Raw genomic sequence first — 12,581 nt, 5'->3', positions numbered from 1 at the left:
AAATTCCATCAAATAATACAATGTTTCCATGCTTAATGGGGCACCTTTTACAAAAGTCGTCGTAGTATAATTGATTTATCATTTCTAGGCGCTGTGTCTGTGCGCTCAGTGTCTATCTTTTATTTCAACATTTAATAGTTGCTCAATCTTTCAGAATTTTCCATTCGATAAACCAAAAATGAAAATGTTGCGGATTTACAATTTTTTTGTGGATTTTAAGAATTTTACGAAAACAAATTTTTGTATTTCTGAACATATATGAAATTTCCCTGAGGTCATGTAAGGTACCACACAAAATTTGGACCAGATCGGTTTAACCGTTTTGACGTTTATTGGATACAAACAAACAAGCAAAGGATATGTATAGATGGTTTTAGGGCGATTTTCATAATTTAATGAAGATCGAATTTTGTTGGAGGCTAATTTTTAAAATTTGGGCCCGATCGGTTCCGTCGTTTTGGATACAAACAAACAGACACCCAAGCAAAGTATTCATATAGACTAAAGACGATTTCAATTTGACATTGTAAATCAATGGGGGGGGGGGGAGTGACACAAATCTCGCACTGTGTGTGCACATTTTCTGTTTTTGTAATTAACTTTTGGCTTTATATACATTGTAAAATTGTCATAATTTAGAAATGTCAAAGTTTGTTTCAAACACTCGCACATTTTGATCAAAACTTTGCCCAAGACTAAAATAATTAAATTTGAACAACCTTATTTCCCATTTTTTTGTTGACACCCTGTCAATATCTGGTAAACTTGACTCAATTATGTGAGCAGTAGTAGAGCAGAATAGGACATGATTGGGGTTTCCGGTCTCAGATATATTCTTCTAACAATATTTACAATAAATCAGGTTTTTTTCTTTTATAGCAAAAAATAATCGACTTTCGAGTGTGCAAATTCAAAAATAACTGCTAAAAGAAATAATCACGATTGGACAATGCAAATTAACGTGGACGCAACGCTCGGCCCTTCAGCTTGCCATAGCCGCAGTGCTTGGTTGTTCACTTTTGTCTGTTTTAGTAATGCATGTAAAAAGGGACAGATACTCCCTGATTTGAACTGTGACCATGATTAGAAAATAAATTTGTTTCTAATGTGTCGCTGAATAATAAAACAGTTGTATTCAGAATTGTTTTGTTTACGGAGGATGCCCCTTTCAAAATCCATTCTGGTTTTTAGACAGGTATCTAGTGTTTTATTTAGAAATGGAATTTAGAGACATTAGATTATTTAACTATTTTTAATGGGTCATATATTCGAAAAACTAATTTTTTTTCAGACGCTTAAAGTTTTTAATTTAATTAAGACACTAAACGTTTTTAAAAAGACATTCAGACACTAAAAGTTCTTAGTGACACTAAGACCCTAAACGTTTTTAAAATGGATATTTAAACACTAAAAGTGCTTAAACTTTTTAAATAAATTAAGACACTAAACGTTCTTAAAAAGATATTCGGACACTAAACGCTCTTAAAGTGATACTTAGATACTAAACGTTATTAAAATTGATATATAAACACTAAAAGCGTTTAAAGTGATATTCAGACATTGAGGCACTTAAAGTTTTTAGATTGATATTAAGACACTAAAAATTCTTAAATTGATATTCAGACAATAAAAGTTTTTAAATTGATATTCAAACACTAAAATTTTTTTATTTAATATTCAGACATTAAAAAAGTTTTTAAATTGATATTCAGACACTGAAAGTTTTTAGATTGATATTCAGACATTAAAAGTTTTTAAAATGATATTCAGACACTAAAAGTTATTAAATTAATATTCAGACACTAAAAGTTTTTAAATTAATATTCAGACATTAAAAAGTTTTTAAATTGATATTCAGACTTTAAAAGTTTTTAAATTGATATTCAGACAATAAAAGTTTTTAAATTTATATTCAGACATTAAAAGTTTTTAAATTGATATTCAAACACTAAAATTTCCTAAATTGATATTCAGACACTGAAAGTTTTTAAATTGATATTCAGACACTGAAAGTTGACAGAAAGTTTCATTAAATCCGTTTCTCTGTGGTTGTTCTCTGTCCGTTTCTGTACTCAATTTTACAGTCATAACCAGCTGAAAGACGAATAAAAGTCGTCTTTATTAAATAATAATTATAATGTGGATTTTTTAATTATAAACAAGATAGACGAAACTATCTCTGCAAATATGGACATCAATGGTTGATACCGAGATTCATAACAACAAAAGTTCTGACCTTCGATGTCCTATAAATTCTGCTAGATCAAAAAATAAAATATTAAAGGTCCATACTGTTGAAAAGATATAAGAACGAAAAAAGTGTTCAGTTTCTATTCAGTATAGCAATTGATCGCTTTATTTACAACACTAATGTTCTGGGCACATTGTCAAGGTTACAATTACCAAATATTTAGATTTATTTTACATTTTGGACTTTAATCCTTTTTTTCCTAGTTTTGACATTAAGAAGACTTTATCTCTTTCTAGACCAAATGTAGTGACTGTATCAGATGCTGAGGGGAATCTTGTACCAGACAGGTAAACTGGTAATCTTGTACCAGACAGGTAAACTGTTAATCTTGTACCAGACAGGTAAACTGTTAATATTGTACCAGACAGGTAAACTATTAATCTTGTACCAGACAGGTAAACTGGTAATCTTGTACCAGACAGGTAAACTGTTAATATTGTACCAGACAGGTAAACTATTAATCTTGTACCAGAATGGTAAACTAATAATCTTGTACCAGACAGGTAAACTATTAATCTTAAACCAGACAGGTAAACTATTAATCTTGTACCAGACAGGTAAATCTTGTACCAGACAGGTAAATCTTGTACCAGACAGGAAAACTATTAATCTTGGATGAGAAATAAATCAATTGCCAGGGCGTTATGACACCTTAAAGTCGTCCCAGGTCTTGAAAAGAAATGCAACTTTTACTTTTTATCTATATGTGCACTGTGAATAAATCAAAAATACAAAATTATCAAATTATCAAATTATCAAATTATCAAATNAATAATAATAATAATAATAATAATAATAATAATAATAATAATAATAATAATAATAATAATAATAATAATAATAATAATAATAATAATAATAATAATAATAATAATAATAATAATAATAATAATAATAATAATAATAATAATAATAATAATAATAATAATAATAATAATAATAATAATAATAATAATAATAATAATAATAATAATAATAATAATAATAATAATAATAATAATAATAATAATAATAATAATAATAATAATAATAATAATAATAATAATAATAATAATAATAATAATAATAATAATAATAATAATAATAATAATAATAATAATAATAATAATAATAATAATAATAATAATAATAATAATAATAATAATAATAATAATAATAATAATAATAATAATAATAATAATAATAATAATAATAATAATAATAATAATAATAATAATAATAATAATAATAATAATAATAATAATAATAATAATAATAATAATAATAATAATAATAATAATAATAATAATAATAATAATAATAATAATAATAATAATAATAATAATAATAATAATAATAATAATAATAATAATAATAATAATAATAATAATAATAATAATAATAATAATAATAATAATAATAATAATAATAATAATAATAATAATAATAATAATAATAATAATAATAATAATAATAATAATAATAATAATAATAATAATAATAATAATAATAATAATAATAATAATAATAATAATAATAATAATAATAATAATAATAATAATAATAATAATAATAATAATAATAATAATAATAATAATAATAATAATAATAATAATAATAATAATAATAATAATAATAATAATAATAATAATAATAATAATAATAATAATAATAATAATAATAATAATAATAATAATAATAATAATAATAATAATAATAATAATAATAATAATAATAATAATAATAATAATAATAATAATAATAATAATAATAATAATAATAATAATAATAATAATAATAATAATAATAATAATAATAATAATAATAATGATAATAATAATAATAATAATAATAATAATAATAATAATAATAATAATAATAATATATTTGGTTAGGTTACGGGAAAAATATCACGACATCGACAAAGTCAGGATATTGAAATTCTTCCTTGTACCGAGTACATGTTTAAGGTATGTACCGAGTACATGTTTAAGCTATACACTGAGCTAAGTACATATTTATTGTAAATAGATACCGAATATGCATTTTTTTATTTATTTACTGATTTTAGACTTTTTACTACAATTTTAACGGTTTCTTCTGTCAAATTATTAACTTTAGATTAAAAAAATATTCAATAAATATTGATATCTAATATGTATGTAGTAAATGCCCTATACTCTATGAGGGATCCTTACCCATATCTATCTAGTCAGGTATCGATGTCAACACGGACACTAGCTTGTAAACTATCAATGCCAAACCAATGGGCATGATCTCGTCAACTATCAATGTCAACACTGACACTAGCTAGTAATGGGTCAATGCCAAGCCAATGGTCACAATCTCATGAGCTAACGATGTCAACCGGACACTAGCTCGTAAACTATCTTGATGCCAAACCAATGGGCACGATATCATAAGCTATCGATGTCAACACAGACATTAGCTTGTAAACTATCAATGCCAAACCAATGGGCATGATCTCGTCAACTATCAATGTCAACACTGACACTAGCTAGTAATCTGTCAATGCCAAGCCAATGGGAACAATCTCATGAACTAACGATGCCAACCGGACACTAGCTCGTAAACTATCTTGATGCCAAACCAATGGGCACGATCTCATAAGCTATCGATGTCAACTGAACATTAGCTTGTAAACTATCAATGCCAAACCAATGGGCACGATCTCAGCTCGTATGTTTCAATGAGGGCCAAATTACTCTCTCGCAGTGATCAAAGTGGAGTCTCTATATCAACTAATTTGTGTTTAGGTTTCGATGTTATAAGTTAACGTTAATCGACGTAATTACAAGTATTTCGTAATTTACTGCCTAATTTAGCTTAAATGTACGTATTTACAGGATTAGTGTAGATACATATAAGCGAAGTTAAGCTAATCACAATACAGATTTACAGACGTTATAGGTTAATCATGTTACATAGATATTTACAGCAGAGCTGATTAATTATGCTCAACATAGTTCAGGTTTGCAGATATTGTGTTACACGATATTTATTACATGCATTGCAAAATGCTTTTGGTTTAAAACTTACTATCTATAATCTGTAGAGAGACTTTACTTTGTAGTCGTGTGAGGTTAGAATTTCGCGACGCAATAATTGTGAAAATTTAGTTAATTTACCTAAATGCAGGTGATAGCCTCTGAGGACTGGAAGGGGATGAGAGAGGATTTCAGAATGGCCTCCGATATGATTTCGTTCAAGGGATATCATCTAGAAATAAATCATATTTATAGTTTAAATAACAAGTTTATTTGTGACAAGAAGAATTACAAAGAAAATACCCAAAACCCAAACTACTAAAATTTCTAAAAAAAACGCTTCTTATTTTTGGTGCATTTTAGCATTTTGGAAGGGGTGTCCCCTATCTCCTGCCCTCTAGAAATAAAAAGACATTTTCAAGTCAAAAACAGTGGCAAAAAGTGAAAACTACACAATTTTGTCCAAGAAGAATCAGAATTATCGCACACGGCGCGCCTCATTATCTGCCACAAAAAAATCCCCCCATCCTCCTTCCCCATATGAAAACATCCCGGTTGCGCCCTGTGGCCTGTTTCTAGATGAGAGCCTGTATGCTACCAGGTTGATTATACACCCAAGTTTATTCGACCTCCAGTAGTTAAAGAGAGAAGGCTGAGGCAACCTCGTCCTAGTAGAGGAGGCCAGGTTAGTTAAATTTGTCTACACCAAGGGTGTAAAATGATATACAAATTAGGTCTTTACTAATATCTAGACAGATACAGAGTGTCCCAAATCTTATCGGATCGTTATTTGCTCTAAATTACGATTTTAGCGACTTATCGAAAGTCAAGGAAAATGAATGATTTAAAAAAATTGTATAAGGCCATTGCAGAAAATACTTGGTTTATCAAGTATTATGTTCGTATTTTTGGCTCTAAAGCCTGGAGATAATCCTATATGATATGGGACGCTCTGTATAATATAAAAGTTAGTCATCAAAGTTTTAGATAGCCTCGATCGACTTCAACGCCTATTGGCTTTACCTCACCAAGTCATTTATACTATTTTGTTTTCCTAGTCATATAGATTCTTAAACTGAAACACGCTTTATTTTAGCTGAAGTTTAAAAGAAGTAATTGGCAATAATCTATTGCTAGATTTTTTGTGTGAGATCGACATCTTGGTTTGGAGTGTCTAACCTCTAGCTGTAAATCGATAAAATTGTTATGACTTTGTTATTTATGAAATGTCCCACAGGGACACCCTGTATATATAAAATGTCATGCATCTTTGAAATGTCCTATCTAAGAAATGTCTTATCAATAAATTTTCTAACTATGAAATGTCAACCATCTATGAAATGTCCTATCAATAAATTTTCTATCTATGAAATGTCCTTTCTAAGAACTGTCCTATCCATGAACTGCCCTATCTATGAACTGTCGTATCTGTAAACTGCTCTGAACTGTCCTATCTGTAAATTGTTCTATCTATGAGGTGTTCTATCTTTGAAATCTCCTATCTAAGAACTGCCCTATTTATTAAACTCTATCTAGTTATTACCAGTTTAAGCTGAATCAAATTATGAAAGTCGTCGTTTGTCAAGCCTTTAATTAAAACTAAAGAAAACCTTTTCTCTTTTTCACCAAATAAGCTGACATTCAGGCGACTGGTGAAACATCAAATTTATTTAAGATTGATTAAATGTCGACTGTCTATTTTCAGAGTTTTATGAGTCCCCCTGTTTTTTCAGAGTTCTGCTGCATATCAGGGACGAGATCGACGAGCTCCATTGTTTGAGGAGGTTGGACAAATACCTACTCCTCCACCTGAACCAGAACCACTAGTACCATACAACGTCTGGTAAACTAACAAACAAACAAACAAACAAACTAACAAGCAAACTATAAGTAACAAACAAATAACATAATAAATTTGCTTTGAATTAACTATGGCCTCAATGATAAAACACATATAGTTTTGACCCGCCATAAATTTGTCAACGATGAAAATTGAAGATAATTGAAAAAATTCATAATTTGAAGCTTAATAAATTAAAGTTTTTTATAAAATCTACTTAAAGGATACAAGGTGTGATAAAACTGTGAAATAAGAAGACGACGGGTGGAAAATTTATGAATTTAAAAAGTCCAATAAAATGTACACACAGGCTGACACAGCAATTGTATAAACTATTTGATTTAAAACATCATTGCACATAAGATCCATATATTAGATTCAATTTGATTTCTTATCTAGGGTTCAATGGAAGATATCAGATATAGATTTCCCTGCTTGTCTTTCTCACTTTGAATTTGATTACTATGATGTGGTGTATAATGAATCTATTTTCAAAAAGGTATAAAACATTTATTTTTGCAATGTTTATCTATTTATTTTCTTGGTTAAACCCAACGTTTATTATTTGATTGTGTATTTGTAAAAAAGAAACTTTTATTGATAATGGTTTTCTATTTTTGAATAACCTTCAAATGATTAGAATTAGATATAAATCTAAGTAACTATTTAATTTTTCATTAGAACTAACATACTTTTCTAATACAATCTTTTTAATGTTTAAAAATACAGAACAAAATGGCTGCCACTTTTCAATAATAGTTTTTAAAATCCTTGACCATTAAAAAATCTGAACTTTTAGGAAGACGACATTTGATTTTGTTATTTGCTTACAGACTGTTAGTAAACCATTCGAAGAAAAGATGGAGTTTGAACTCTTGAACGATAAAGTTCCCTGTAACGACGAGTTTGCCTTCATCGCTAGGGTATGCAATTTTATTTTTAAGAACACAATATTTTGGTTTTAGATTTTTTTTTAAAAAGTTAACTAAGTTACAATTATCAAAAAGTAAATAGTTACAGGGTTACCAACTTAGGATAAGACTTCAGACTCAGAGACAACTTTACGAAATGTATTTAATCTTTTTACTTGCTTAAATTGTTTCATGCTTTTGTTAATTAGTTTCAAATCATTAGGTTAAAAAATAATATATATATAATATATAATAAACTTCTGGTCGTCTTTACAGTTTTATCCTTTATGGGTAAAAGAAAAAATGAAAAGAGAAATGTGTGTTGGTATAAGTCATCATATACTTTTAAACAATAAATACCGCAAAGAATCTTTACTTTTTCAGTTTTAAAGTACCAACTTCTTATCGCGGCCAATTATAATAAAAGAAAAACACAAAGTTTCTCAAAATATAATATTGTTAAAAAAATTATAAATAATACGTTTTTATTCAAGGTAATTGGATTAACAGGAGAAGAAAGTTCTGATTTCTGGACACCTCCGTCTTGTGTTGTTCTAACAACTGAACCTCCAACAACATCTACTACAGAGGCAACGACACTCTCAGAGTAAGTACTTGACAAAATGTCGTCTTCTATATTTATATTATAATTTGCTTGTTTGTATCCAACAAATTTCAAAAGGGCTAAACCGATCGGGCCCAAATTTTGTGTGGGACTTTACATGTCCCTAGGGAAGGGTTGTTGATAATCAAAATTGTAAAAGTTTGCCTCCAACGAAATTCGATTTTCATTAATTGTTGAAAATCCATAAAACATTTTTATAAATTTTAAAATTCAGTGATGGTGATGGACCAAACCTCTGTAGAGTAAAAAAGTAGATGTTAGTTCCACATTTATTGAAAATATATTTCGGTCTGGGTTGACCCTCGTCAGTTCTTGAGATTGTTTCTTCACAAAGATTATAAAATCCGCAACTTTTCTTTGTTTTTGGTTTACAGTGTATACAAAGATAAAAATGTTCATATTGAAATATAAAATGGGCGCGAAGCACCCTAATTAAGCCTAGTTTTCAAAATGTGTATTGTTCAATATGGATATACAGGTTTACTCACAAAGCATGAGACTTCAGAGACGACTGATATCAGTCTTTTTTCTTACTTTTCTAATTCCCTGCAAATATAAACTTTATTTTTCTATTTTAAACCTTTTAAATATCATTTAATTCGACTGCATTAGGGCAAAACTCCAAAATAAACCTTGAATTGTTGTGTTTAAATATCATAGGGTGGTCAATAAAGTCTTACAGCTTTGTGGGTAACCCTGTATATGAGATATACATAACTCACACAACCCTGTATATGAGATATACACAACTCACACAACCCTGTATATGAGATATACACAACTCACACAACCCTGTATATGAGATATACACAACTCACACAACCCTGTATATGAGATACACACAACTCACACAACGGCGGCATGACAATTAAAGGCAATCTAAAATGCAAAAGCAGGGGGCGGAAACGTCATGTTTGTGTGTCGAGTGTGTCTGTACCAAAGTGTGTGTGTAAGTAATACCGAACCGAAGGCGTGTACTATGAGTATTAAGTACTGGTATATACAGTACATAAGAATCTCGGTATTTGTACAGTCTAGGAGAGTACATTTGTTTATTGCTATTTATTTACTTAAAAATAAGTTTAATATACATGCAATATATTATTTAAATATTTTAGTCAACATTGTAAGCCAAATCTTAATGCAAAGAATATACTTTGATTGAAGCTTACCATAAACTACTCGTTATTCAAGTTTAATTATAACTGACGACATTGTTCTGCAATTTCCTTGACTGTAATCATGTTGTGTGTCAGAACCAAAAGAGTGTGCGTGTGTAATCACAAACTCGTCTGCTAAGCAGTGCGACTGGTTTCTTACGCCAGTTAAGATTTTATTATACTGGAAATTTAGACACTAAGATATTTCTAAACTTTCAGATTTTTCAGAAAGAGATATATTCTATACTAGTGATTTTGTGTTGAGGGAGCCATGGAAGCTGCCCTCCTCCCCCCCTCCCGCAGTAAAAAATTGTTATATTCTAAACTAGTGTTGAGGGAGCTATGGAAGCAGCTCGTGAAGAAAATGAAGCTCTGAAGGAGAAAATTAATGGTTTAAAGCAGCAGTATGGTCCTATTGGGAAACAGGTACAGGGTGTTCCACAAAACATGACAGTTGGGGAATAGGTCTTCTTCCATAATTTGTCAAGTTGTTTGATAAAGAGAATAATCTAACATATTGTATGGTAGTCCTTTTACAATAAAATTGATTTCAAAGTAAAATATATTTGAGTAAAAGATTTTTTAACGAAATACACTGCAAAAAGTTTTCAACAACTAAAACATTATATGGAAGAAAACATTCAAAACTTTTCACCAACTGTCATGTTTCGTGGGACACTCTGTATATTAGCACTAAATGCTAAATCAGACTGAGCACATTTAAGCCCTAGAAGATGAAATAAGAAGAATCTGTTTTAATTATATTTTAAAAACTTGGTTTTATCATTGGAAATCAAGTTTTATTAGTAAAGAGACTAATAACAGCGTGGGTGTAGTTTCAAATGAGCCTTCAGTCCATACAATTAATGCAATGCTCGATTTCCAACCATTAAACTTTTATCTGATCAAAAATGTGGAAGATATTGTTGTTTTTCTAGGCTTAAACGTTATTAATTCTTACAATTTCATATGTTTCCTAAAGAAGAAATGCGCAAATGACTTTCGTAGAAAAACCTCAACTGAAAATAAGAAGTTTTAAAATTATAAACATTGATATTTAATTCGTACTTATTCATAAAGGGTACTGTTGTGAATCGGGCATTCTTTTCACGCAAAATACGAACAAAACAGAAAGAAAGATAATTGTATAAAAGCAATACTTTGTTTGGTTTTCCGTGTAAGACTTATTTTAAAATTAAAGTTTCAATATATTTTTTGTGATTTGTGATTCTAATTTTTGAATGTGTCAGAACATTAAAACCTGTGTTATCTTCATATTTGCATATTTAACATATTTAATCTTTAGAACTGATTTGAACACCCACATCCTTGGTATTTTTATCAACAATTTCAAATGTTTAGGTGTATACTGCCTTAAAGGAAAATATTTACCTGGGACTAGAAGGATTCCTGGCAAGAAAAAAGGTAAAATTAAAAAACGTTTTTTTTAATATGTTAATAATGTTTTTTCTAATATATGGGGGTAGAAAAGTTTCTTTGAAATTAAATTAATTTGGAGGGAAAATATTTAGTTTTTGCTAGATGTTTCATTTTTAATATAAAAAACAAATCAAATTAAAGATAAATTTTAGAAATTTTATTTCTGATTTTTTCAGATTATCGAAGGAGGAGATATTAGTCAGCTCGAAAAACTGGATCCAAATGCTCCATTTTAGATGGAGAAACTGGATTTAATTGCTCCAGTTTAAATTTTAATCCTATTGCTCCATTTTAGATGGAGAAACAGGATCCTAGCTCTATTTTAGGTGGAGAAACAGGATCCTAGCTCTATTTTAGGTGGAGAAACAGGATCCTATTGCTTCATTTTTTATGGGGAAAGAGGATCCTAGCTCCATTTTAGTTGGAAAAACAGGATCCTATTGCTTCATTTTAGATAGAGAAACTTGACCCTGTTGCTCCATTTTAAATGGAGAAACCAGGATCCTAATGTTCCATTTTAGTTGGAGAAACAGGATCTCAAAACTCTATTAAAAATAGAAAACAAAGATAAGGATTATTTAAGATGCTTCATTTTTGTTTAAAACTGTTTTTATCGATTCTTTATATGTTGGTATCCCTCTAAAAACTGTTTTAACACATTTAAAGGGACTGTACGAGTAATTTCAAGTGACCCTTCATAAAAAGATTGTAATGTCCGATTCAAAACGAAACCCTTGCAACCTTTATCTGATCAATAAAGTGGAAGATATTGTTGTTTTTCTAGGATTGAAATGTTAAGTTTTGATAAGTCCTATACGTTTTCTTAAAGTATGCAAGTCATTTTTGAAGAGAAACCAAAATTGAAAATAATCAGTTTTAAAAATCATAAATATTGATGTCTAATTCACACTTCATCACATAAAGCCTTAAAGGGACAGACCGGCTATGTAAGGTAGATAAAATGAGTATTCAGTGTTGTGGACAAATTCTTTAGGATTCATTTGAGACATATAAAACGTTTCCACGATGTATAATTACTGAGTTGAGTGCATAGTCGACGTTCAAAATCATATATTTGGGTGGGTACGTTTTTAGAATCGGTTTTTAAAATTATTAAATAGCGACGACGAAAAATAAAGTAAAAATTATACAGTAAACTAATTAGATGGTTAGGAACATATTTCTCAAAAGCAACTTGTCAATAAATCAATGCTAGAATCAATTATTTCGTTTTCATCATTATATTGAATTTCTTATTTTCTATGAATTTATTAACAGATTTCTACAAATTCTTCAAATGTCGTCGTTTTAGTAAAAATTTGTAGAAAATCTGCAGTAAATCTTTATGAACAATGAGAGATTATAGA

General features: G+C 28.7%; 1 protein-coding gene and 1 long non-coding RNA gene across 2 annotated transcripts; both read left to right on the top strand.

Moving 5' to 3' along the window:
* Positions 1 to 776: 776 nt before the first annotated feature.
* On the top strand, positions 777 to 2,539 carry LOC111717253 (uncharacterized). Its single transcript, XR_002768729.1, has 3 exons — positions 777 to 862; positions 1,140 to 1,195; positions 2,488 to 2,539. It is a non-coding gene; the product is annotated as an uncharacterized LOC111717253 (long non-coding RNA).
* Positions 2,540 to 4,117: 1,578 nt separating this feature from the next.
* Positions 4,118 to 11,836, top strand: LOC111717249 (uncharacterized). Its single transcript, XM_023492763.1, has 10 exons — positions 4,118 to 4,200; positions 5,390 to 5,461; positions 5,840 to 5,923; positions 6,972 to 7,081; positions 7,478 to 7,577; positions 7,912 to 8,001; positions 8,484 to 8,596; positions 10,104 to 10,200; positions 11,137 to 11,199; positions 11,391 to 11,836. The coding sequence occupies exons 1-10, from the start codon at positions 4,192 to 4,194 to the stop codon at positions 11,448 to 11,450; spliced, it is 798 nt and encodes a 265-aa protein (XP_023348531.1). The 5' UTR covers positions 4,118 to 4,191; the 3' UTR covers positions 11,451 to 11,836.
* Positions 11,837 to 12,581: the final 745 nt, after the last annotated feature.

Source organism: Eurytemora carolleeae, unplaced genomic scaffold (genome assembly GCF_000591075.1).
Source record: "Eurytemora carolleeae unplaced genomic scaffold, Eaff_2.0 scaffold1359, whole genome shotgun sequence".
Taxonomy (NCBI): Eukaryota; Metazoa; Arthropoda; class Copepoda; order Calanoida; family Temoridae; genus Eurytemora; species Eurytemora carolleeae.
This window is presented reverse-complemented; position numbering and strand designations above follow the sequence as displayed.

What these genes read in the sequence shown, in the direction of transcription:
- LOC111717249 (XM_023492763.1), top strand. An exon ending in CTAGTACCATACAACGTCTG is followed by an intron (nt 7,082 to 7,477) that starts GTAAACTAACAA and finishes TTTCTTATCTAG; the next exon opens with GGTTCAATGGAAGATATCAG. An exon ending in GATTCCTGGCAAGAAAAAAG is followed by an intron (nt 11,200 to 11,390) that starts GTAAAATTAAAA and finishes TGATTTTTTCAG; the next exon opens with ATTATCGAAGGAGGAGATAT.